Here is a 27,102-nt window from a genome sequence, read left to right on the forward strand (position 1 = left end):
CTATACAAGAGTTCTTCAGTCTGAATGGCTGAAGGGTCATACAGTTGCTTGCCCTATTCAACAGGTCCCCACACCCTTGTAGAAATCCATTCTTTTACAGATTCCTAATTATTGTAAATTGCAGCAAACAAGCCCTATGAAGGCCTGTGTGTATATGAAGTGTAATGAGCTGGTAATTCATCACTGGCTGTAAAATCCTGGCCAATAGGCATGAGGTGGTAAAGAAATAGGGAAAAGGGCTTGCTCAAGAGGTAGCTGAAGATATCGTGCGACTTAGAATACTGTGGGCAGGTCTGGCTGCCATACCTTAGGAAGGATGTGTTAGCCTTGGAGGGAATACAACTTAGGTTACTAATTTGATACTTGGAGTTCAGATATTAAGTTATGAGGAGAAATGATAGAAATTAGGCCTGTTTTCTCTAGAATTTAGAGTGTTAAGTGTTGACCTGGTTGAAGTCCTCATGATAGTTGTGGGGATAGACCAGGTAGATAAGCAATTTGCACTGATTGGGGATTCTAGAACCAAGTCGAAAAATTAGAGCCAGACAGTTCAGGAGAGATGTTAGGAAGCACTTCTACACTCAAAAAGTGGTAAAGCTTTAGAACATTTTTTCCACAACTGGCAGTTGACACTACATTAGTTATTAGTTTTAAATTTGAGTGTGTTTTTTTTTTGTTAAGCAAAGGCATTGAGGGAAATGGGTCAAAGGCAGGTAGAATTACAGAATTGTAGAAATGATACAACACAAAAGACACCTAGGTGTCCTTTCTAATCCCATTGTTCCACTTACGGCCCGTAGCCCTGCAGTTTACAGTACTCAAGATGCAAGTCCAGTTATTTTTTAATAACTGTTTAGGGTCTCAACCTCCACCACCAACTCGGGCAGTTTATTCCAGACACCCACCATCCTCTGCATAAAAAAGTTTTTCCTTATGACCCCTCTAATCTTTATGCCACTTAGCTTGAATCTATGAACCCTGTTTTTACCCTGTTTTTGTTTTGGCACTCTCTACCAAGGGGAACAGTTTCCTCCAGTCTACTCTATCTCTACCCCTCACAATGTTGTATTTGTTGGTCTTCAGCCTTCCCTGTTCTAAGGAAAACAACATTAACCTCTCTAATTTCCCCTCATTGCTACAATTAGCTGGGCCTGGCAAAAATCTAGTAAATCTCTGCACTCTCCCAAGTCCTTCCTGTAATATGGTTACCAGAACTGTACACAATACTCCAATTGTAGACTCACTGGTACCTTATACAGTTTCATCATTATAACCCTGCTTTTGTATTCTAATACTCTGCCAATGAAGGAGAATATTCCATATGCTTTGCAACCTGATCTAACTGTTCTGTTACATTTAAGAAACAGTGTAGCTTGCATGCCAAGGTGTCTCACTTCATCTACTTCTATCAGTTTATCCCATTTATTATATACAGGTAGTTCCTCTATAATGCAATGGTTGAGTTCCAGGGTCACTAAATATATTCAAGGCTGAGTTAAACATTTTGAGTGGCAGGAGAGTACAGAGTTATTGTATTGGTACGGAGGGGTCAAAGCCACAATCAGAACAGCCGGGGTCTGATTGAATGGCACAGTAGTGGGCCAAATATAAGACTCCTGCTCCTAACCTTTATCCTCTTCAATAAATATTCACTGAAAGGAATGGAAGAGTAAAGAGATTTTGGACACAGCTTAATAATTTTCAAAGAAGCACTGGAGGTGGCAGACCAGTTGAAAATACAAATAAAGCAGATTTTATTCAATGCAATTGAAGTCAAAATCATGATAAAATTGTACAAACTGAGGAGACACGTAGTTATTTGCTTCTGTCTCCTTTTTACAGTACAGTAGTCAGAATTGTGCACTGCAGAAGGTGCAAAAAAGACTTACCAAGATAGCACCAAAACTGAGAGATTGGAGCTATCAAGAAATATTGGGCAAGGTGTGCACAATGATGTACTGATGCACAACAACACTGTATAGGATGGTTTAGAGATTGTGGGCATAGCCCACACTCCTATGATACAACATCCCCATTGAACAGAGTTAGGGGATGCAGGCTGCCTGGATCCCGAACTTGTGGGTGGGTGGGGAGAATGTCACGACCATCCCCTTGTCCCTTTCGCCTGCAGCAGCTGATTATGACTCCAATTTAATCAACCAAGGCTCACTACCATGAAAGGAGTAGTCAAAAATGGACCCCTCAATCTTATCAGCGCTCATCCACTTAAAATATTTGCACATCTTTCTCTCTTGACAGATACTGCCTGAACTGCTGAATGACTTCTCGTGTTTTGCATTTCCATTTCAGATTTCCAGAACTGCTGTGCTTTGCTTTCAGTACAGTTTGTACATGATTTACCATTATACAGATGTCGGCATTTTCATAGCTTCTGGAGCAGTGAGTGTAAATTTGGAGCACTCAGCATTAGATTGTGCCGTGTCAGATATTTTGTTGCAAGATGGTTATGTTACACCACATCACCTACCCTATTTATAGCTCCTCGCGGCAAAGATCCAGAACATCAGCTATTATCTGCAGTTCCTGATGTAAAGGCAGGATTGTTGTCTTGTGGGGATAATTGGCTAGGATTGAATAACTGTGACTCTTGAATATTTTGTGGATGAGGAAACACTTATGCAGAAATGTCATTTGAGAGATTAAATACATAGGTGATATATCTTGCATGATCTTTGGAATTTAACTTTTCCCATTCAATGTACTGTATTCTTAAAATACCTTCTTGTCTCAATAGCAATGAAAACCTTTCACATTGAATCAATTCCAAAAACAGATGTGAAGCTGAATTTATCCACATATTTTCTTATTCACCAGTGTTGACCTTCAACTTATATCCAGTTATTCAAGAGAATTTCTATTTCTCCCCCCAAAACATCGGCTCTGTCTTTTTATCTGGTTACCTGGAGCTTGAAGAACAATATTCGGCCATTCAGTGAGATCTTGACTAATCTGTGTTCCCAATTTCACATTCCCATCTACTCTCAATAACCTTTGAAGCATTACTTGCAAGCATGTGCTTCTCTGCATTAGTACAGAATTGACAGTGACAAATAAAATGCTAGTAAAGGTACATGTCTGACAAACATAATGGGGGTAACATTCCAAGTCACCTGGAAGCAGGTTTCACATGAACATGGGATGTTAAATTTCCTAATTTGATATTGAGTCAGGATCCCAGTGCCTTCCTGCCCTCTTTCAGATGCAGTGAGGTAGTATTGAAGACTAGTGGGGAACCCTCTTTGGCCTGTCAGATGGGTAATTAAGATAGTTAAGAAGTCAATTGGGTATTGTTTTTACTGTGAATTCTGGGGTTTTCAGCCAGGGGCCCTATTTCTTTACTTATCAGCAGCAATCCAGGAAGCCAGTGCAAACAGAATGGTTTCTTTGGTGAAACTGACGTGCTAGGACGGCTTTGGTGAGTTGCAGTGAAGAGCTGCAGCCAGACTGGAGGCAGCTATTTAAAGAATAACTTCTCCGAGACAATAGCTCTCACTGTTCATTTCCCAGGGTGTGGGCATCGCCGGCTGGGCCAGTATTTATGGTCCATCACTAATTGTCTTGCAGAAGGTGGTGGGAAGCTGTCTCCATGCTGCAGTCCTTGGGGTAGAAGGCCAACCGCACAGCTGCTAGGAAGAGAGTTCCAAGGTTATCACTTTCACCAGTGCAGGAATAATGATATAGTTCCAAGTCAGATGGTGTCTGAATTGGAGGGGTGTTTGCAAGTGGTGAAGTTCCCGGGTGTCTGCTGCTCTTGCTATTTTAGATGGAAAAAGCTTCCGTTTTTTGGAAAGTATTGTTGAAGGAACCTGGTCGGATTGCTGCAATGCATCTTGTGGATGAGACAATCTGTTGCCACTGTGCATTGATGGTGCACGGGCTGCCAGTCAAACAGACTGCTTTGGTCTGGATGGGCATCAGGTTCCTTGAGTTGTTGGAACTATACTAATTCCAAGCAAGTGGAGTGTATTCCATCACACTCCAAACTTGTGCTTGTGGACAGGCTTTAAGGATTTGAGTGATGATTTACTCCCCACAGAATCCCCAATCTTTGACCATCTCTTGCAGCCACAGTATTTATGTGGTTAGTTCAGTTCAGTTTCTGGTTAATGATAACTCTTAGGATATTGATAACAAGTAAGTCAGTGGTGGTAATGCCATTGAATGTAAACAGGAAATGGTTGGATTCTCTCTTGTTAGCGATGGCAATTGCGAAGCAGGAATGGTACATCCCAAGCCTGACTGTGGTCCTGGTCTTCTTCAGGTCTGCTTGATAGGGAGTTCCAACTTCTTATATGGGTGTCAATGTGGCAAGCACTTCACTTACCTTAAGTTGAATTTCCCTCCTGTCAGCCTTCACTAGGATGACTGAGCAGCTAATGCAGATCCTCTTTATAACCCTCTTGAGGTACAAGAGGAGGGGCCACACCACCAATAAGTGTTTTAGCAGCACGAGCAGCAGCAGCCACCTTCTCTGCATCCACATTCACCTCCACAGGACAGAGAGAATGGACACTGAGATCTAGTGATAAGGAAGCAAGACCACTAAGGCACAGGTTACAGGGAGAGGATCAGCTCTCTCAACATGCCTGAACACCAGTGCCCCAGCTAGCTCAGGGTGTTGTAGCTGCTCACCTGCCACTGTTCCAGGTTACTTTTCCAGGCGGGAATGTGATTTTAATGCCCATCAAAAGCCTTCTTTTTCCAAATTCATTACTGAAATCTCTCATATCAGGTAACATCTTGCAAACCTCATCTGTACACTTTATATACATTTACATCTTGCGTGGTGTCCAAAACTATCCACAGTACCCTGGTTGAGGCTTATAAGAGTGGTACAGTGGCTCAGTGGTTAACTCTGCTGTGTCACAGCATCAGGGACCCAGGTTCTATTCCAGCCTGGGGTGACTGTTTGTGTGGAGCTTGCACATTCTCCCTGTGTCTGCATGGGTTTCCTCTGGGTGCTCCAGTTTCCACCCACCATCCAACGATGTACAGGTTAATGGAATTGGCCCTTGCTAAATTGCCCATACTCTTCAGAGGGTCGGTGTAGACTTGTTGGGCCAAATGGCCTGTTTCCACACTGTAGAGATTTGATGATATTAATTTATAACATTCTGGTTTGCTATAGTCTATGCCTCTTTTTTAAAACCTCAAATGCCTCTACCCTTGTTAAGCCACATTATCACATTGTCCTGTTACTTTAAAGGTTGGATACCAAAACCTCATTTACACTTTCAAAAGCTTTACTTTAATTTTTTTTTCCAAAAGAGTATGAGAGGAATAAAGCAAAAACCATTGAGTAAAAGTTGTTTTCTTTTAATTACATAAATTGTATATAGAATGTACAATATAATTAGTCTGACTTGGTACAAACCTCTACCAAGTCCAATAAGATTTTAACACGAGTTCCATTTCTTCTCTACAGTATTCTAAATGCCGTAGAATTTTAAATGTAAAGGAAAACAATGAAAACTGATTCAATTATTTTCGAAAAAAATGTGAGCAATGGAACTTCATACATTTCATTAAATTAAATGATGTAAATTAATAAGTAAGCAAGTAATTAGCAGCACCTCAGAAAGAAAAGCTAGTGTTTAGACCACTAGAACACACGAGTAATTATAGTAAACTAGTTAAAATGTTACAATTCAAACAAAATGTATGTTGAAGGTGCTGATAGTTGCTTCATTATTACTGAGCTTTGAAGCACTGGGTTTAATTTCTCCGCATTTGGTGTAATCTCTGTGCCATTGCTTCCAGTTCACTTTCAATTGCTTCAAGATTCTCCATTTCTTGTTCCTGGGAAAATATTACACATTTTTAAATGTTGGTTATTGCTGCAAGGACAATTTCTAAATAATTAAGGGAAAAATATTTTCACGGGTGGAAAAGGATACCTTGCATTGATCTTTTTCCTTATGTGACCCGTCTTTCTCAACACCTAAGCAGGTTTACTGCAGACTGAGCAATGAATAGTGGCAGGGCCTACTTAAGGAGGAGAAAGTGAGGACTGCAGATGCTGGAGATCAGAGTCAGGAGTGTGGTGCTGAAAAAGCACAGCAGTTCAGACAGCATATGAGGGGCATAAGCCCTACATTATGCCTGAAACGTTGATTCTCCTGCTCCTCGGATGCTGCCTGACCTGTGATGCTTTTCCAGCACCACACTCCCGACAGTGGCTACTTAAGGATGTTAATTGGGGAAAGGGCAGGCAAACCACTTAAGGCTCACTCGCCATTTATTAAATAGTAGCCAAATGAAGGGTGACCAGGTAAACAGTGGGACGTATTCACTTGGCTTTACAGGCCACCCCTACCTGCAAATCCCTTGCACAGAGGACTGTAAAATTCTGCCCAAAGCAACAGAAAGGCAAACCTTTTGAAACAGGTTCCATAAAGGTCGTTTGTCACCAGATTTTGTGTCGAAATAATAGTAATTGAAATTGCAACATCGAATGGGAAATTACAACTGAGCAGTTTACAATGGTAACAGATGGTGGAAAAATGTGATTACAAATTGTGACAATCAGATTTATAAAGAGAAACTGCACACCAATGCAAAACTTTTAATGATTATATATGTATCCACAGATTTTCTTAGAAGTTGTAAGAGTTTTCAAGATTGAAACTATTCAGATGGAGTGTTTATACACTATGATCTAATTTGCGGCTTTAACTATTTCAGGTAGTCTTTGAAAGGAAATCCCTCCCTCCTTTCATCGGGTAAAATCCTACAGGCCAGTTAGCAGCTGTAATTTGATGTTAACACATAAAACCCTAATGGATCGAGGGTGTGCTTGGAAACCTTTACATATCAAATCTGCTTTTTTAAAAAAAATAGTAATTTGGAGTTACTCTGTCGGAAGAGTGATTTGCCAAATTTATTCTATTCAAACCCAAAGTATACTGCTACTATCTTACTTCATTTAAGCTTACAGCAACCAACAGTACTTCTATTAGAGGTACCATCATTTTTGAAATAAGTAAAACTTGAAATAAGGAAAATAAGTAAAAATATGAAGATGGTGAAATTAAGCCAATACAGTACAACAACACCTAAGTGAAAAAACAGCGGGATTCAAAATCTTATTTCAACTGCTCTCTAAGACCCACATTTATGGACTTTTACAGATTTTATAAAATTGCTTAATAGAAGTGTATTTCCTTGAGTTATTGGTAGGATATGCAATGATCAGTAGTTCACTCTAACAAATCTGTTCATCCATTAGGCTGACCTTGGCTCCCATAATTTTCTTTACTTCATGAATGCAGTTGATGCTGGCTGTTCAATTATTCTGTCTTACTTAAGCTCAATCAAACAAATTACATTCACCGCTATTGAGACTGATAACAAATAAAGAGTTGACATTTCATTATGTTGAAAGCAACTGCCCGTCTTGTACGTGTTCTTCTGCAAACAATAGTAAAATATGTATAGTGGTACAGCTATTGAAAATGACTTATTACAGACTTGATTCACGTAATTGTACCCATCACCTTCAAGTGTTTTTGAAATGAATTGCTAGGAGCTTGGATGGTCTTGGATGGTCAAAGGAAAAGAATTTTACAATTTTAATCCAGGCCAGGAGGTGAAATTTGAAATGAGATTCCTGGGGAACTAAAAACAATCAAATTACACACTGGTCTATCAGCTAGGAGAAATTTTACATTCATTTTATTATAAATAGATTAAAGGCTACCTTATAATAAATTACTTTTTAACCTCTTAATCTCTCTCTCCAAGATAGCCCTTCTTCTGCCTTTACCTTGCAACTGCTGGAGTTAAGTCTACAACAATGTTTAATTGAACTTTCCTTGCAATATTCCTTTAACTATATCATTCGAGAATCAAAATGGCCAAAAATCTTCAATGTGTGAGCTTCAGTGTTTTAAAATGAAAAATTTCTCCATCTCTCTCATCCCTTAACTTCAATTGTCATTCACTTCCCAGTCCTCTGTGTAACTCTTCCCTCAGTTTCCAGTAGGATTGCATGAAACAACACAAATATACTCAGTGCTCAGAGTATCCAAAAGCAATGCCACAGAGCATTAGCAATAACTGTATAATATCTTCATTATTTATCAAGAAATTTTTAAAAAGTAAGGGTTGGTTACTGGAGCACTGGTAAATTATGCAACACAGAAAAATTGTGCTGCAGGAGTTAAGTTCAAATGTTTCCAAGCTGCTATTCATACAGTGAATTCAGACACTCAGATGGACCATCGGATAAGGGAATGAGCAATGACATGGGTGTGAAATACATGTTAACTGTCAGTACTCTCTAAATGGAGGAAATTGACAAATTACATCAAATACAAGTCCTGCTGGTGTATTTGCATAAAAATGTAACAGAGAGGTGAATTAAACATACAATTGCTGCATCCCCAAATTAAGACCATAAAACCTAGGGACAGGAATTGGCTTCTTAAGCCTGCTCTATCATTTGATAGAATCATGGCTGATCCAACATTTCTCGCATCATCTTTCCTGCTTTCACACTTTACTTCAAATGCATTAGAATTGATGTTGGGTGCAAATTATTCAGAAATTTACAAATAATTTACATTTAACTGTAGTATTGATATATTTTGTTTTGCCGCAATGTTATAGTTACAGTTTTATTCGAGACAGCACCCTGGCATATGGGCTCAACCCGCAAGCATTCCATTTTGCTTCAGACACATTTTAAACTGCGATGCTTGGTTTATAATTTACAAGTTTTGGATTAGTGCAAAGCTGAAGGTGTTTTGCATCAACACAAACTTGCTGTGTTAATTGGACTGTATCCATCATCACATGGTTCAAGTCAGCTTCTGCATACGCACATTCTGTTTCCTGAAATTAAATGCCGTTTGCTCTTGAACTCACCCTAACGTATCCCACACTGTCTGCAGCTTTGAACATAGAACATAACAGCGCAGTACAGGCCCTTCAGCCCTCGATGTTGCGTTGAACTGTGAAATTAATCTGATGCCCATCAAACCTACACCATTCCATTAATATCCAAATGTCTGTCCAATGCCCATTTAAATGCCCTTAATGTTGGCGAGTCTACTACTGTTGCAGGCAGGCTGTTCTACACCCAGACTACTCTGAGTAAAGAAATTACTCCTGATATCTGTCCTAAATCTATTACCCTTCAATTTAAAGCTATGTCCCCTTGTGTTAGCCTTCACCATCTGAGGAAATGGCTCTCACTGTCCACCCTATCTAACCTTCTGATTATCTTATATGTCTTGATTAAGTCACCTATCAACCTTCTTCTCTCCAATGAAAACAGCGTCAGTTCCCTTAGCCTTTCCTCGTAAGACCTTCCTTCCATACCAGGCACAACCTAGTAAATCTCCTCTGACCCCTTTCCAAAGCTTCCACATCCTTCCTATAATGAGATGACTAGCAATGCTCTAAGTGCAGCCTTACCACTGTCTTGCACAGCTGAAACATGACCTTGTGGCTCTGAAACCCAATCCTCCCAACAATAAACACCAACACACCATATGCCTTCTTAATAACCCTATCAACCTGGGTGGCAACTTTCAGGGATTTATGCACCTGGACACCGAGATCTCTCTGTTCATCGACACTGCCAAGAATTTTACCATTAGCCCAGTGCTCTCTATTCCTGTTACTTCTTCTGAAGTGAACTACCTCAAACTTTTCCGCATTAAACTCCATTTGCCACTTCTCAGCCTAGCTCTGCATCTTACTTATGTCCCTCTATAACCCACAACATCCTTTGGCACTATCAACTTTGCCTACCTGAGTGTCATCCATAAATTTACTAACCCATCCTTCTATGCCCACATCCAGATCACTTATAAAAATGACAAACAGCAGTTGCCCCAAAACAGATCCTGTGCTTCGGAAGCAAGTGTGCCTGAAAATTGTGAAATTACAATCTTTGAATACACCCATGAATGAATCACATGCATGTATGCCTATTTGATGAATACAATTCCCATTATTGTTCAGTGCCTTATGAAAAACATAATTGATATGAGCTCATGACCATTTACTAAGCTGGAATTGTATCAAGCCATGGTTCATGAAAATCTCAATTATCAGTGTGTAAGCTCTATTTCAGGCCTATGTGCTTTCTGGAAACTATGGGGTACTTAGATTTTCAATACTTATCCCATGTCATCACACTATTATTCAAAAATGCATACAAGAAAAATACCTCTGTTGAATTCACCTTGAATGGTATTCAGTTCTGTGGTTTGTGCTGATTTCAGTCAGGTTAGTGACATTGGGTAATACCGTTGGCCTTGATGATAATGGTTGCTGTTTGGATCACTGTCCGGTAGTTCATGCTGGAAGTACCAACTTGTGGGCAGTGACTGAATGCTATAGCAGCCTAGATTACTTTGTCTCCTTGAAAAAGCTACCCCCACATCAATTGGGTGTTTCCACCACATTGCAACCAACCTCTAGCAGCAGGACAAACCTTGAGAAGGTGAGAAAAATTGAACAAAACATCCATGCATCAGTTTAATATTTCTAGGCAATGAAAGTGGCCTCTTCTGCTTTCCCATGTTCAACATTCTCACATTAGCAGCCATTGCTTCAGTTGTCTCTTCACTGAGCTCAGGGATTCCTTGCTTAAACCCACAGCTGTCTTCTCATTTTGAGACACTGTTGTAAAACCTACCTCCTTCAGTTCTAATATCTCCCATGTCTGTCTTATTTTGCTTGTTACTGCTCATGAAAGTTTTGGGACATTTTACTCTGGTGAAAGGTGGTAGTCAGTTAGTTCAGTTGGCTACAAAGATAGAGATTGCTGGAAAAGCTTCAGCAGCTCGGGTAGCATCTGTGGAGAGAAATCAGAGCTAACGTTTCAGGTCTAGTGACCCTTCCTCAGAACTCTACATTCAGAGTTGGACCTGAAATATTACATCTGATTTCTCTCCACAGATGTTGCCAGATCTGCTGAGCTTTTCCATCAATCTCTATTTTTGTTCCTGATTTACAGCATCTGCAGTTCTTTCAGTTTTTTGTTCAATTGGCTAGATGGCTGAGTAAGATGCAGATTTATACTAACAGCCCTGTTAAAATCATCATAATGCCTGTGGTAGTTTATGCACACCGGCCTCCTTATCCTACATCACCCTTGCAGTATAGTACAATCTGTACATAATTAATTATATCTCTCTAATGAAGATAGTTAGATTATGGCTAATTAACTTTCCTTATGTTAAAGACAATGTACAAATGTAAGTTGTTATTGATAAATATTACAGCTTAGGAGGCCACCAACAAGTCACCTCCACCTCTGTCATTATCAGTTTCATCTGAGAACTAATGAAAAACTTTGGTGCCTCCATGTAGTATTCATCCCATGATTCCATTTGTCTTTATCAGGTCTTTATTAGTCTTCCATAACTTATGACTCGTTTCGCTTGAACAGAATTTACTTATCTCAGTAATAATTTATCTTCTAGTCCACTGGTAATGATGTGATCTTTGGTGAAAGATAAGAATTTCACATTGTTTCAACTTAACATGGAGGGTCTTGGATATTAAGAATCAGTGACAAGAGGAGGGTTCAGTAAGCCTCCACAGGTAAACTCAAATAAATTGAGAAGATTAACACTAATGTATTGGTTGTGTTTATGCTCTACTTCCTCCTCTAAACTACAACACTGTTCTAACTCTCTGATCACCTATACCTTCACTCTTTGGTATTCAATACTGTAACTTTTGACTTCTTACACTTATCACTGGTTGCTTAACCCTGCTGCACTAGAAAGCTGAATAAATCTTGACAGTGTCATGTCAACCCCATGCAATACTCTGGATTATCTACTGGTCATAGTAAAATATCTGAGGACACTTATTTCTTGTAATACCTTTCCCTAACACACTTTGACAGTCCCACTCTTTTTATGAAACACCAGTCCCCATTTTGGGAATGAACTATACAGATCACATCCGCAATCCATTATAGACTCATGATTTTCATTAATCAGAGACTACTAAATTCACAACCAGGAACAATGTCAAATGAGCCCTACTAATAAAGATCTGGACAGATGGAAAGGTTTTGCATTGGATCAGAATGTTGGCAGAAGTAGGTACTGCAGCTGCTGGAGATTAGAGTCAAGATTAGAGTGGTGCTGGAAAAGCACAGCAGGTCAGGCAGCTACTAGATCACAATATGTCATGCTCCAGAGCTTCAAAGATAGGCCTTCCCTCATTTTTCTGACCTTGATGACCTGACTGCTCCCAAGTACAGGTGCTCGTCATTTACAATGTGTTGAAAAATCTACAGAGGTGCATCCCTCCCATTCCCAAAGGAAGTCTTTGGACTCTGGCTTACAAAGCAAACCTTGCCAGAGATAACAGCACCTTAGCAGTTCACCAGCATTCAGAAATACCACAGTAAATCAATTTAAAGGAAACATTAAGTGAAACAAACCTCATTTTTCCTATTGGCACTCCCTTCTTCTTCTTTCTCCTTCTTATTTTCATCTTCAACCCTTTTTCGCACTGGGTATGATGAAATGGTTTCCTTCCCTTTTTGTCTGATATCTTCCCCAGAGTGAGATCTTCTGTTGCCCCATGAGTGTTGGAAATGACTCGGTTCATTGTGTGCTTTGGCACTTCCAGATCCTGCAAGTTTACCGTTTCCCTCGAAGAGATCTTGTTTTTCATCACTTATTTCTACATGGTTTTGTTCTGGGCTCAGTTCCCCTGTCATCTTCCACTTTTTTCTCTCCTGCAGCTCTTCTTTAGATGATCCATAATTTTCATCACTGATGTTTGAGTCTTCATCCTCTTCTCTACCTTCATCCTCTGAATTCTGGTGGATCATGGTATTGCCATTGGGCCTTATTTCTTCCTCAGAGGATGTCCCATCCATCTTCACGTCCGAAGGCTCACTGTTTTCAGGTTGGTTTCTGCTTTCTTCCATGTTTCTTCCATCCCCTCCATCATCTTCTGAAGGCTCTTCATCCTTACTGTCACTGTAATCACTGTGGTTTTCCACCTCATCCTCTTCATTGCTCTCTTTGATTTGGTCTTCATCCATTTCCTCTTCCTGGGTATCCCCATCTTCATTTGGCTCACTTTCCTCCGGACTATGCTCCTCACTTTGACTCTGATCCTGGGACTGTTCTACAGTAGACTCAATTTCAGAGGTGCCATGCTTCCTTGGCTCCTGTCTTTTTATGTCTTCCTTTTCTGTGGCCATATCGCTGCTAAATGGAGTTGTATCCTTCATGTTCAGAAAGCTGTGTCTGCTTACATTTGGTGGTGTCTCCTCTTTGCTGTCTTGAAACTCTTTGTCCTTCATTCTGAATATCTCACCAGATGATCCTTGCTGTTTCTCTGTAGGGATCTCATGTAATTTATCTGCAGAACAATCAATATGATAGATGAACTTTCACGAAGTCAATTGGACTAATTGCTTTTGCTCAGTTGCTATGATAACACTCAAGGACAAACATATCTTGTCCAAAAACAAAAGTTCCTACGGGGATCAAAAACAGACAGAAGCTGCTGGTATGTCATTTCATGAGTAATGTTCAATTAACACTACTTCAACTATTTTTAAATGATGACAGAAAGCAATTTATGTAAAATATCTGTAAATAGATAGATCTGACTAATCAATATCAACACCCCTTCTATGCAATGTATTCTATTTTAAATAGTCTCTGTTATACTCAGTAGTCTGATATGGTAAATTAGAAATGCCGTAACATGCAATTAGATTCTGGCAATGCATCACAAATATAATTTAGCCAATTAAAGTACTCTAAGCAAAACGATACTCTGCAACTGAATAATTGTCTGGATTACATTGACAGTCTGCAATGTACACCAGGGATTTGGTGGTTTACCTCAACACTAACCTGCTGATGATATCTTTTTGTCAATGTGACTCTCGAGGGCAACAGAAAGGATATCTTTGTAATCATTGCTCTGTTTTTTTCGCAGAGCTTTCTCATTGGTTCCTGCACCAAAATTTCAAAAGAAAATTTATCATTGGAATTATTGAACATTATGATTTTATCCAAAGCCTGGCTCTAAATTTAGCAGAATGGGGTTGAAAGATTCATTCTGTTTCTCAAATGTTCCCATTTAGTGTGCCCTTGACATATCGGATTCTAATATTTTGCTTTCACCTTGAAACTGGAGTTACCTGTACCTGGCTATGTTCTCAGTGCATAGAATGTCACAGGAACAAAATGAGGTCCTATATTACAAACTATCAGGTTTCAATAATGTTAATTAAGTTGTCTTTACAATTGCCTAAGTACAATCTTCTTTATATCATTACAATTAAACAAACAGTTATGAATATTAATTATACTGGAAAATATGTAGTACTGAATTAAGGTACATGGAAAAAGATAGATACATGGCTTATCTTCTCAAACATTGATAGTTATTTTGCTAATAAAAGCTGATGCACTTTATTTAGTGTAACTCTCCATCTCACCAGGTGGAATGGTCCTTGCTAGAAAGGCAGCATAGCCATAGTTGATAAGCCACCAATAGATCAGGCAAACTGTATTTAAGCCTTCTGTGTTTGGACCTAGGTTGCCCCTAAGGAGAGAGTGCAAACTCAATGTTGGGCAAACAGAGTTCCTACAGACATTTGGAGATACCTCTGGGGTTAGATTTAGGAATTCTAATATACTGATGGGTTTTGTGCTGTGTTAGACATCTAGCAGGCAACAAAACATTCAAAGTTAACTTCAAACACATTGTTGCAGTTTATTGAAACCTAATTTACTTAGAGATATTCAAAGCTGGTACTTTGTTTGCTATGAAGTGTGTAATATTCCAACAATATATGTCTAAAGAAACATTAGCCCTCAGTCAAGGAGAAGATGACAGCCTTTAATTAAAACCTCTCTGGGGGGTGTTATTATAACGTCAATATCTATATGGAAACACTGCAGCTTTGATTTTTTTTCCTGCAATTAAGTTGGTGCAGAAATTTGGCAGAGGTCAGGGAGAAAGTGGGGACTGTGCAGGGAAGGTGTTAGATTGGCATTCAGTGCAGTACAGCCTGCAAATCTGGCATGATTTCAGACCCATCTTTGAGATTGCAGTTACAAAACCACAGCTACAGTACCTTTAGCAGCAAGTTCTTGTAATTCCCGCAGCAGGTTTTGGTGTCGAAGCACTGAGATTATTCTCTCATCTGCAAAGAGCACAGAACAGGAAAGTTAATGAGTAATTTAAAATAAATAAAAACCTGATGGGATGTGCTGTAGTTTGCAATCAGTTAAATTATAGATGGTTGCAAAAATAATTAGAACAACAAAAATACTTGGTAACAAATAGCTAATAGACAATGGGAAAAAGTAATTTAAAAAAAAACATTTTGGGAAAAGACATAAAATGAGACCAAATGATTATCGTGAGATGGTGATAGACAATTGGAATGCGATGAAATTATCTTACCTCCTCTCAGAATCTCCATACAGTGCTGGCTGACTGGTAAAGGACTGGGTTTGGAGAGAGTGTCGGAGATGACCTCCACAACACATTTCATCACCTAGACAGCAAGATGGTTTCTGTTAGTGTTGTGTGTGTGTGTGTGTGTGTGTGGGGGGGGGGGGGGGGGGGGGTGGGGGGCGAACGTTCCCCTGTGGAAAGACTTCCAAGGTCAAAAAGAGGTCAAACAACAACGGCACGCCGGCTGACTTACCTTCGCGTCGGCTGGCGACTGCTCAATGGGCACAGGAGCGGAGAACCCTACAAAAGAGAAGCACACATCAACACCAGAGGAGCAACAGCAGATCCGGTCGGCAAAGGCGGGCTGATTGAACTTGCGAAAGAGCGATATATAAACAGTTAATCCTCGTGTTGACGCACCACAGCATCATTTGGTTTCTACAAGAGCTAACGACCTGAAAAGTCATCGGATGAATTGGTCCGGATTGGAGTGAACTGGAAAGGACCGGCCGCTGCTCGTCTCTCTCCATCCCCTGCGCTGTCCTTGGTGCTGAAAGGGTCATTCCCTTCTCTGTTTCAAACCACCACATTTTTTCCCTCTCTCGTTTTAAATTAAATCACAACTTATCTACGAGTCTAAAGCGACACATTTACACAGAAAAACAGAAGCCACTGATCGTGCTTACCTCGGGTGGCAAGTAAAACGAAAGTGAAAAATCCCAAAGGAATCATTTTGTTTTCCTGCAGGACGCGTAGATGCGCTCAACTAATGCAAAAATAAAAGCTCCCCCCTCCCCAAACCCTCTACCTCTGGCGAAAGACTCCCCTTTGGGGACCGAGGAGACAAGATACACGATTAAGAAGCGCTGACTCGGGGTCTGGAGACTGAGGCACTGTGCTGAGCTGAGCTCCTACACTATCTGCAGGACTCTGCCAACAGTGGTCACTTGCAGCACCAGCTCCCGCTTTAAATCCCAGCAGCCGGATGTGACATCGAGCAGAATCCACTGAAATCCCAGTAGCGTCGAAGGCGAGAGCCAATCCAGGTAAGTAGCACTGTTGTTCCTGCAGTCACAGACAAAAAAAACCCTCCAGAAAATCAACTGCTTTAATCTAAATCTAATCTTGGAATCAAACATGATCCAAGCACTCGCTTAATAGTTAAAACAGTCAGCAGTTGTTCTGAATACACATAACAATCCAACAACATGCCCATTGTATCTGGAAAATGCAGAGATCACAACCTGTAAGTGTAAGTTATGAACTTTCAACTGAGTTTTATATTTCTATAGCATCATTTAAAAAGTAATATTGCATGGTGTATTTAATAAGGCATTCTTATTTTTGTTGTTGCCCTGTCATTCAAATATTAAAAAATTACCATCGAATCCATTTCAGTCTCCCAGCCCATTGTTATCAAAAGTGTTTAAATGATTAAAGGAGAAACATGTAAATTGATATCCGTACCTAAGTAACCACCTCATATCTCAAAGTCTTCAAGCCACTGATAGACTTTTGAAGAGCGATCACCATTGTAATGTAGGAGATGTGACAGATACAGCAAGCTCCTACTTGCAATACTGTGATGATGATCAGATAGTCTGATTTTCGAAATGTTGGATGAAGATGAAATATTGGCCAAATCACCAGGATAATACCCCTGCTCTTTTTTTGAAATTGTCACATGCAGACTTTTACAAGAGCCAGGGCCTCAATTAACAGGCGGCACAGTGGTTAGCACTGCTGTCTCACAGCGACTGAGACCTGGGTTCAATTCCAGCCTCTGGCGACTGTTTGTGTGGAGTTTGCACGTTCTCCCCATATCTGCGTGGATTTCCTCCGGGTGCTCCGGTTGCTTCCCACAGTCCAAAAATGTGCAGGTTAGGTGAATTGGCCATGCTAAGTTGCCCGTAGTGTTAGGTGAAGGGGTAAATGTAGGGAAATGGGTTTGGGTGGGTTGCTCTTCGGAGGGTTGGTGTAGACTTGTTGGGCCGAAGGGCCTGTTTCCACACTGTAAGTAATCTAATCTAAACATCTCATCTAAAGGACTGCACCTCTCACAGTGCAACACTCCAACAGTGCTGCAATGGATTGGCAACCCAGAATTTCATGCTCAAATCCTGGAATAGGATCAGATCCTGGAATTCACAATTGTTAAAAACAGTCCCCCTGAATAAAATACATATGTTTCTGGCACCACTACAAATAGACTTTTCCTAACAGCATCAGTCACAATGGGGAAGATATGTTCAATGATTTTCACAATAATTTATTTACTTTGTAATTCAGAATGCAAATAATAAATAATCAGTTACTATCTGGAGGCCTCAATGTGAATATTGGCTACTTAGAAGCGTTACCAGAAAACTGAAAAAACTGTGGATGCTGTAAATCAGAAATGACAACAGAAATTGCAGGGAAAGCTCAGGCAGTCTGGTAGCATCTGTGAAGAGAAATCAGAGTTAACATTTTAGGTCCAGTGACCCTTTCTAGGAACTCAGAATTCTAAGGAAGGATCGCTGGACTTGAAATATTAGCTCTGATTTCTGCCCACAGATGCTGCCAGACCTGCTGAACTTTTCCAGCAATTTCTGTTGTTGTTTCTGAGTTACTAGAGATCCTGTCAATAATAGAATCTTACCCCAGGAAGGAAGGAAAAAGGAAGAAGCCAGAGAGAATTTTAAAATAAGTTTCTGGATAAAACATTCATTCTGTTTTAAAACAATCTTTTATTTGATCTGTTGCTTATACTAATGCAGTATTGATAACTGCTGATTAAGCAGCAAAGTAGTCAAATGTCAGCAGTTCTTACAAAGTTGGGGCAGTAGCAGAAACTGGTTCCAATGGACATACTTATTCAGTTGGAACCTTGAATATTGTGCAAAATGCAAAATACAGCAGCTGCCTGAAACCTGAACCATAACATGCTGGAAATTTTCAACAGTTTAAGCACTGGTCAGAGTCCATACCTAGAACATTTTCTCCATTCTCCCCAATCTGACAATTTACTAATAGAGTTTGACCTAGTCATGGAAAAGTAGAAACGCAATTGAGTTTATGTTTGATTATCAGGGTGCCATTTCTAATTTTGCAAAGGATTAGGAATTGGATCCATGGTGAAATAAGTATTAGCTAATGATATTAACAATTTTTTAAAAAGTTGAGACCTCTGCAGTAAGACATGAATTCAGCAGATAGGATGTCAGGAATGTGAACTGTGTATGTCATCACTCAAACACGACTGTACTTGCCCTGCAGAGACCAGATATGTGCCTTTCGATGGCTACTCAAAATCTTAGTAACTGACCTTGTAGTTAAAATGTATTAATACTCATTCTCGACATTACCGAAGTGGGTGACACTGAAGTTCGTTGCGAGCAGCAGATAAACTGACATCCAAGCAGGCACACTGATAACTACTGAACATGTGAGATATGGACAATGAGTTGCAATAGAATTAAAAACAATAGAAACCAGATGCCAGAATAAATAAAATAAGAAAGGATTAATTTGTAACCATTAGTAAAATTGACGTCAGTTCAAATGGGTTGGAAGTTTCCACATGCATTAAGAATGAGGGAACAATTTTGGAAACAATAACGAATGGAAGCAAAAATATAAACTGGAACAACTACAGTTGAAAACCAATATCATATAGAAAAAAGAATACAGATCATGTTTGAAAATATATCTCATAATCCAGAGACTATGGTATCATTGATTATTTTTTCAGGCTAATTGCTTGCTTTTCTGCAAAATTGCAAGATAAACTTGTGAAATGTCTGCACTTCCAGATGATTATGTGATATTACTGCCTCAATATAGTAATCTTGCATAAGAAAAACACATGGAGGCAGTCAAAATGCCTGGTTCTTTCAAGAGCTGAACAATAACAAAGACTTGCTACAAAAGGAACACTTACTTCAAAATGATTGGTGAGAATCTCTGGACTCAGTTTGCTAAATTGGCTGGACAAGTGTTTGTACAGTAGAGTGATGCTAATAGCATGGGTTCAATTCCCACAAAAGCTGAGGTTGCCATGAAAATCTGTCTCTTTGCCTGAGGTATAGTGACCCTCAGGTTTAACCACCAACAGTTAGCTTCTCCTGTTATGAGATTGTTACATTTTCTGATCTTACCATATGTTCAATGGGTCTTCCATACATGTTAAAGAAGCAGTCTCACAATGTGCACATTGGTTTATGGTTCAATCTATGGGGAAGATACTTGGGAACTTGTTCTTAGTGAGACTGAAGTTACTCAGCAGGCTGAGGAGTGCATAGAGCCAAACAAAAATAAATATTGAGTGAGAGTAATTAATTTACAAATCAAAATAACCTTGAGAAATTAGCAATATTTTGTGTAATAAATGATATTAAACAATCTAGAGATCATTGCAACCAAAATTTAGTTTGGCTAAATGTATTCCTCACTATATCTGCTGGACCGAAAATATGCAATAAAGCCAGGTTCAGCCTGGATTTCACTTAGTTGTGCAATGGTTGGGTAATTACAGGGCAAATCTCCCAAAGGGAATTATGGTTGAGTGTACATTAAAAATAAAATAACTGGATAAGGGGATAATTTAAATGATATATCAGGTGTTAATTGTGTGTTGTGTAAATAAGGCACCCTGTTTGAAACTCTGTATTTTGCATATGCTTTTGAATCTTACTACTGACATTCTCATTTGAATTTACTCTGGAGATATAAAAACACTCAAGTGATGATTAGACCACAAGATAAAATATACAGTCAGAATTAGGCCATTTGGCAGATTGTGTTAGCTCTGCCATTCAAACATGGCTGATATGTTTCACAACTGCATTCTCCTGCCTTCTCCCCGTAACCCTTGATCCCCTTAGCAATAAAGAACCTATCTATCTGTGTCTTAAATACACTTAATAACTGAGTTCCACAGATTAATTATCCTCTGGCTGAAGCAATTCCTCCTCATCTCATTTCTAAAGGATCGTCCCTTCACTCTGAGCCTGTGCCCTCAGATCCTAGTCTCCCTGACTAGTGAAAGCATCTTATCCATTGCCATTCTTTCCAGGCCTCTCAGTATTCTATAAATTTCAATCCGATCTCCTCTCATCTTTCTAAACTCCATTGAGTACAGATGCACAGTCCCCAACCCCATATGACTAACCTTCGTCCCCAGGATCATTCTTGTAACCTCTTCTGGACCCCCTCCAATACCAGCACATCCTTCCCTCGATAGGGAGTCAAAACTGCTCACAATATTCCAAATACAGTCTGATCAGAACCTTATACACCCTCAGCAGTACATCTCTGCTCTTGTGTTCTGGCCTTCTCAAAATGAATACTAACACTGCATTTGCCTTCTTAGTTGCTTATTGAATCCACATGTTAACTTTAAAAGAATCTTGAACTGGGACTCCCAAATCCCTTTGTGCTTCAGGTTTCTACAGCTTTTCCCCATTTAGAAAATATGTGTTTCTTAGGTATTATTAAATCTTTGCCATGTGCAATTAGCTCCTGAATTGGATGGTACAAACCTTCATCTCAGTTAATCATGCCATAGAGTTATAGAGTTGTTGAAATAACCTAATGGGAATTGAGCAAAAGATTGCTTAAAACTGTATTAATGTTACTACATGAGCAAAGCAAAAAACATTTTTGCAATGATGATAAAGTTATTGCTTAATGTGGGCTTCAAACTCAGTCTGGAGTGAATAGCGTTATTTAATATTATTTGCTCCTGGGATGTGGGTGACACTGGCTGGGTCAACAATCATTGCCTTTCGTTAATTGCCCTTGAGAAAATGGTGGTGAGCTGCCTTCTTGAACCTCTATAGTCCATGTGTTGCAGGTAGACCCACATGTTGTTAGGGAGGTATTTTGACCCAGTATATTTTGGTGTGTGGCTTGGAGGAGAACGTGCAGATGGTGGTATATTTCTAAATGGAAGTCGTCATTGATTTGGAAGGCAATGCCTAAGGTACTTCAGCAAATTTCTGCAATACGTGTTGTAGCTATTCTGAGCATTGGTATTGGAGTGACAGTGGTGCCAGTCAAGGAGACAGCTTCTTGAATGCTGTTGGAGCTGCATTCATCCAGGCAAGTAGAAGCATTCCAACATACTCCTGACTTGTATCTTGCAGATGGATGGTGGGCTTTTGGGGGTCAGGAGGTGAATTACTCACTACAGTATTCCTAGTCTCCGACCCAATTGTGTAACCAGTGGATTTATATAGTGAGTCCAAATGAGTCTCTGGTCAGTGGTAAACTGACCCCCCCCCTCCCCACCACAGGATGTTGATATTAAGGAATTCAGTGATGGTAACTCATTGAATGTTGAGAGGTAGTGGTTAAATTGTCACACATTGGCAGTGGTCATTGACTTGTACTTGAGTGGCACAAATGTTGCACGTTATGATAAATAATTAATAATATTCTGTTTAGGCACCAATTCTGTTCCAGTTAAAATTTCCTGCTCTCGTTGGACATATTCCTGGAGATTTTGTCACATTTTTGCAACCACTATTGCCTATCAAAAGGTGTTTAGCATTCCTCCTTCTTCAGTAATATCAATGAACTGGTAAATTAAAGTTTTAAAAAAGAGTGAGGAAGGTCTTTAATGTCTCTATGATTTTTCTTCTGGAGGTCTTACAACATATCCTGGAGATTGATCTTTAAGGTTGAAGTGTGAGTGTTGATGTGTCAGGAGAGGGTCAACTTAGCGCAAGCTTTCCTTTGAAGCTTTTTGGGGCTCCTGAACACTTTGAACTGTAATTGGTCTAAATGCTTAGATTCCAATATTGCTGTCTACACTGAGCGTGGAGCTGTGCGTATACAGGTAAGGGCACAGAAATGTTATTTTCCCTCCCATGGGTAACAGATTGTATAAATGTCTGACTTATAAACATGGAAAAACGTCACAATAAAGAAATCTGATAAAAGGAGCAGACTGTATTCTTTTATTGACTTTTTTGTATTTCCAGACATTCCTATTTTTATTTCAGACTTACAGCAATTATAGTTTTCTTTCCTGTTATTTTACTGTGTAATCTGGTGGCTGCCTTATAGCAGTCCCGACCTGCAGTTGCATGTCTCAGATTTACTAAGTCTCCATCATTGTAAATAATTAATTTACTCAATGATAACCAAGGCCATGAGATGTCTAGTGCTAATTCAGAATCTTAATTTAGTTTGGGAAGACCATCATTGACTACATTTCCCCTTTTTTTTATTGCCTGGTTCTCATTTCTCTGATTGAAGCAGTACAGCTTGGATCCAACAGGTGGCATGCTCCCAGGCATCCACTCTACGGTGTTCATGTTTCAGCTGCCTTGAAGCTCATAGGACAGTAGTGAGTTCCTAGAGTTTAATGTCCCTGAGAAAAGTACCTGGCTGTACAGAGCACCTTCTCATATTGGTCTGGCTGAAGTAGGGAATCTAGCCAAGCCTCAAGAATTTATTATTCCTCATACCTGTGAAATAGTTGTTCTAAATTGTATATACATTGGTGACATTACTTTACCATGGTGCACTTCATTGGCAGTGTTCAGAGCCAAGATGTAGGTGTCCATTTGAAAATTACAATACACTGGATAGAAACATGTTAGACCATGGTCAGGAGATCACCAAAGATGATTAATGAAATAGTTTTGCTCGTGGAGGGAGAAAATATTAGAGTAATGATTGAAACAGCACCTGAGCAAACATGAGCAATAAACAGTACTATCAAATACTATTTGGTATGTTGATAATTAAGTATCACAATTTCAAGACTGTCAGCAGCAGGAGAGTGAGATGAGGAGAAACCTCTTTACTCAGAGAGTTATTAGAATTTGGAATGTGCTGTCTGGGAAAGTGGTGGAAGTGGATTTGATAGGAGGTTTCAAAAAAGATCCGGATATAAATTTGAAAAATGATTAATTTAGAGGGCTACAGAGTGAGGGGTGGAAAATGGGATGAACTGGGAATCTCTTTCCAGAGCCAGTAAGACACAATAGGTCAAATGGCCTCCTTCTGCATTATAAAATTCCATGTTTCTGGTATTCATTAGAATTAACTGAACATACTCCTATGTATTCCTAATATATTAATCTCATATAAACAGTGATCTTCGCTATTAAACCCTCATAAAATATTTCTACCCTCTTTAAAAGATCTAGTTTACATTTTTAAAAATAACTTATTTTTGAGGATTCCCAACAGTGGTAAGTGAACACAATACAATGTACATATGCAGTTATTTTAGAATCCTATGGTGAACACCTTTGCAATGTAAAATGTAATGAGGCGTCCTAACTTTATAAAAGTCAGATTAGCTCAAGAAAAATCACCTAGTGCTACTAACATGTGATATCTAAACCGTGTTAATATTTTCAAATTGTGATCTATTAATAATGCATTTTTTCTTCTGCAATACCTATTAAATATTTATTCTATTTAACACAAAGACTTAATTATTCACAGATATGTAGACAGTTGGATGTTTGCTGCATAGATTAATTCTTGACGATGTCCAATGAACAAATTTGATTTATTTAATATGGCACAAAGCCTAGATAGAGTGAAATGAATCCTTAGAATAATTAACTGTCCATTCATAGTGACCATTTTGTAGTTTGAGAATGAATTATCTGTGGCTTTCTTCCACAAAATAATGTGGAGGACAAACTCATTATGGCCTGGTTTATGATTACTGTTATTCACACTCAGTGAATAGAAAGTAACGTCTTACAGCTTTTGAATTAATGCATGCAAGATAGAAGTTTTAAACCAGGATCTCATCCAAACTGCGTCCTCTTATGACATGATTATACCTTCAAGGGGCAAAAGAATAGAAAACTGGGCAATTCTAAGCCTATTCAAACAGACTTTCGCACAAACCTAATATATGACTATTTTGCACAGGCTGTTGTTTCAATGAGACGAGTATTCTATACTCATGATGAATAAAAGGTCGTCAGTGATGTGATGGGAATATTTTTTCTATGGGGAAGCCTTTCACTGTTAACACCAGTTCTCTAAATGCCTTATCTTTCTGTGACCAAATGGCTTTTAAGGCACTCAGGCATACCAGAAGCACCAATTATTCATATCTGTTTGGACAATGGAATCAAACTTTCTTTTAAAATGGATCAAATAAACTAACCTTCCTTGTAGAATTTGTGCTTCTGAAGCAGAAACTAATGGATACAAGCTCAGTACTTGAAGAGTTAAACTCAGCTGATTCCCCAGGAAGAGAATCAGAAGCAATAGTTTTTCTTCCTGCTGCTGCACCATTACCATTGATGTCCCCCAAAGGACATATCGTAAGACTCCGTTTTTGCTAATCTATATGCTGTCTCTTGGTGACATCACTCAAAAGCTCAGCATTTGGTTTCACATGATGACAGCCAGCTCTACCTTGCCACTGTTTTTCATAACTCCTCCATTTTTGCTAAATTTAAAGACATCCAATTCTGTGAGGCATCCAATTCTGGATGACAATAAATTGTTTTGAATTAAATACATGAATAATGAATGGATATTTTCTGATCCTGTTCTGAATCATGATCTTTAGCAATTGACTCTATCTCTCTTCCTGGCAACAGTCTGAAACTAAGTCTGTCTTAGATAGAACATAGAACAGTTCAGCACCGAACAGGCCCTTAGGCCCTCGATGTTGTGCTGGCCTTTTATGCAAACTTGGTGTCATGTTTGATCTCAAGATGAGCTTCTGATCTTATATTCATCCCATCAATCCAATTACCTATTTCTACCTCCATAATATCACCCATCTCAGCATATCTTCTGCTGAAAGACTTATTCATGTCTTTATTAATTCTAGACTTGACTATTCTGATATACTGTCGGCTGATGTCCCACATTCTATAGTCTGTAAAGGGAAGGTTATCCAAAACTCTGCGTCTTAACTTACACCTTACACCATATCACATATCTCTATCAATCCTGTGCTCACTGACCTATACTGGCTCCTGGTTAAATAATGCCTTTATTTTTAAAACTCTCATCCTGTTTTCACAACCCTATTTCTGTAATCCTTCCAGCCCCACATCTCTTTGAGGTAACTCACTCCTGGAATTGTTGATGTATAGATAGCATAAGCAAAGCCCATATTCATTGCCAGTTCCTAGTTGTCTTGAGAAGATGTGGTGAACCATGTCAGTGAATTGTTAACCATGTGGTGAACATACATCTATGCTTTCTTGCATTGCAACAGCAACCACACTTCAAAAGTACTATATTTTGTGCAACACACTTATGGATTGCTATAGGGAGAGGTTGAATAGGCTGGGGCTGTTTTCCTCCGTGCATCAGAGGCTGAGGGTGACATTATAAAAGTTTATAATATCCTGAGGGGCATAGATAGGATAAATAGTCAAGATCCTTTCCCTGGGGTTGGGGAGTCCAGAACTAGAAGGCATAGGTTTAAGGTGAGAGGGGACAGATTTAAAAGGGATTTAAGGGGCAGAGTGTGGTGCATGTATGGAATGAGCTGTCAGGAGAAGTGGTGGAGGCTGGTACAATTACACCTTTTAAAAGGCATCTGGATGGATGTATGAATAGGCAGAGTTTAGAGGGATATGAGCCAAGTGCCGGCAAATAGGACTGGATTAATTTAGGATAACTCATCATCATGGTTGAGTTGGACGGAAGGGTCTGTTTCCATGCTGTACATTTCTATGACAATACTTAAATTAATTCAAAATCTGAAAGACATTACTTTCTATACACTGATTGTGAAATATGCAATATAAATATAAGACATTTTAAAATGCTGCCAGCCAAGGAGATCCAGGTTTTGAAGATAGCAAGAGATGGCATTTTATACAGACAAGCAGGAGGCTGGAAGAACGCAGCGAGCCAGGCAGCATCAGGAGGTGAGAAGTCAACCTTTTAGGTGTAGTCCTTCTTCAGGACTAGGGATGGGTGTTGGGGGAGCTGCAGGTAAAGTGGGGGAGAGCAGGGTGTTGAGGTGGAGATAGGTGAACACAGGTAGAGGGTATGACTTGGTTGGTCGATGGGAGGAACAAATCTGATTGGTAGCTGGAAGGAAGGGTCAGTAAGAGGAATAGAAGGGAGGGGGAGGAGCTGGGAAGGAAGTCAGGGGATGGGAATGGATATGATTGGAAATTGGAGAACTCAATGTTGAATCCTCCAGGCTGTAGGTTGCCCAAGCAGAACTAGAAGGCATAGGTTTGAGGTGAGAAGGGAAAGATTTAAAAGGGATTTAAGGGACAAATTTTTCATGCAGGGGTGGTGCGTGTATGGAATGAGGTGTTGTTCCTCCAACTTGTGGTCTGATTCATTGTGACAATGGAGGAGGCCAAGGATAGTCATGTCGGACAGGGAGTGGGAAGGGGAATTAAAATTGGCGGTGACTGGGAGGTCTGGTCAGCCCCTACAGGCCTAACTGAGATACCCGGTTGAGTTACTGCCCACTGCTGGTTACTACCCTACTCTCCCCACCCCCTTTATCTGCAGCTCCCCTTACACCCACCCCAGTCCTGAAGAAGGGTTACACCCAAAGCATTGACTTCTCCACCTCCTGATGCTGCCTGGCTTGCTGTGTTCTTCCAGCCTCCTGTCTGTCTACCTTGGATTCCAACATCTGCAGTTTTTTTTTTGTTTCTAGCCAAGTTTATCTGGACAAGCTGACATGACTGAAGTAAGAGTTGAAGCAAT

General features: G+C 39.6%; 1 protein-coding gene across 2 annotated transcripts; it reads right to left on the reverse strand.

Annotated features, from left to right (window-relative positions):
• Positions 1-5,316: 5,316 nt before the first annotated feature.
• Positions 5,317-16,393, reverse strand: chga (chromogranin A). Of its 2 annotated transcripts, XM_072568317.1 has the most exons (7): positions 16,122-16,393; positions 15,689-15,735; positions 15,442-15,535; positions 15,110-15,178; positions 13,878-13,979; positions 12,440-13,374; positions 5,317-5,820 (listed from the first exon to the last, which is right to left on the reverse strand). In XM_072568317.1, the coding sequence occupies exons 1-7, from the start codon at positions 16,165-16,167 to the stop codon at positions 5,737-5,739; spliced, it is 1,377 nt and encodes a 458-aa protein (XP_072424418.1). In that variant the 5' UTR covers positions 16,168-16,393; the 3' UTR covers positions 5,317-5,736. The 2 variants fall into 2 exon arrangements, with proteins under 2 accessions (XP_072424418.1, XP_072424419.1); XM_072568318.1 differs by lacking the exon at positions 13,878-13,979 and having other exon boundaries at positions 16,122-16,392.
• Between the last annotated feature and the right edge of the window lie 10,709 nt (positions 16,394-27,102).

The sequence above is a fragment of the Chiloscyllium punctatum genome, chromosome 4, assembly GCF_047496795.1.
Source record: "Chiloscyllium punctatum isolate Juve2018m chromosome 4, sChiPun1.3, whole genome shotgun sequence".
In the NCBI taxonomy this organism is placed as follows: domain Eukaryota; kingdom Metazoa; phylum Chordata; class Chondrichthyes; order Orectolobiformes; family Hemiscylliidae; genus Chiloscyllium; species Chiloscyllium punctatum.

What these genes read in the sequence shown, in the direction of transcription:
- chga (XM_072568317.1), bottom strand. Translation starts at nt 16,167, where the DNA reads ATGATTCCTTTGGGATTTTTCACTTTCGTTTTACTTGCCACCCGAG. An exon ending in CGTTTTACTTGCCACCCGAG is followed by an intron (nt 15,736 to 16,121) that starts GTAAGCACGATC and finishes TCTCTTTTGTAG; the next exon opens with GGTTCTCCGCTCCTGTGCCC. An exon ending in TATGGAGATTCTGAGAGGAG is followed by an intron (nt 15,179 to 15,441) that starts GTAAGATAATTT and finishes TGCTCTTTGCAG; the next exon opens with ATGAGAGAATAATCTCAGTG.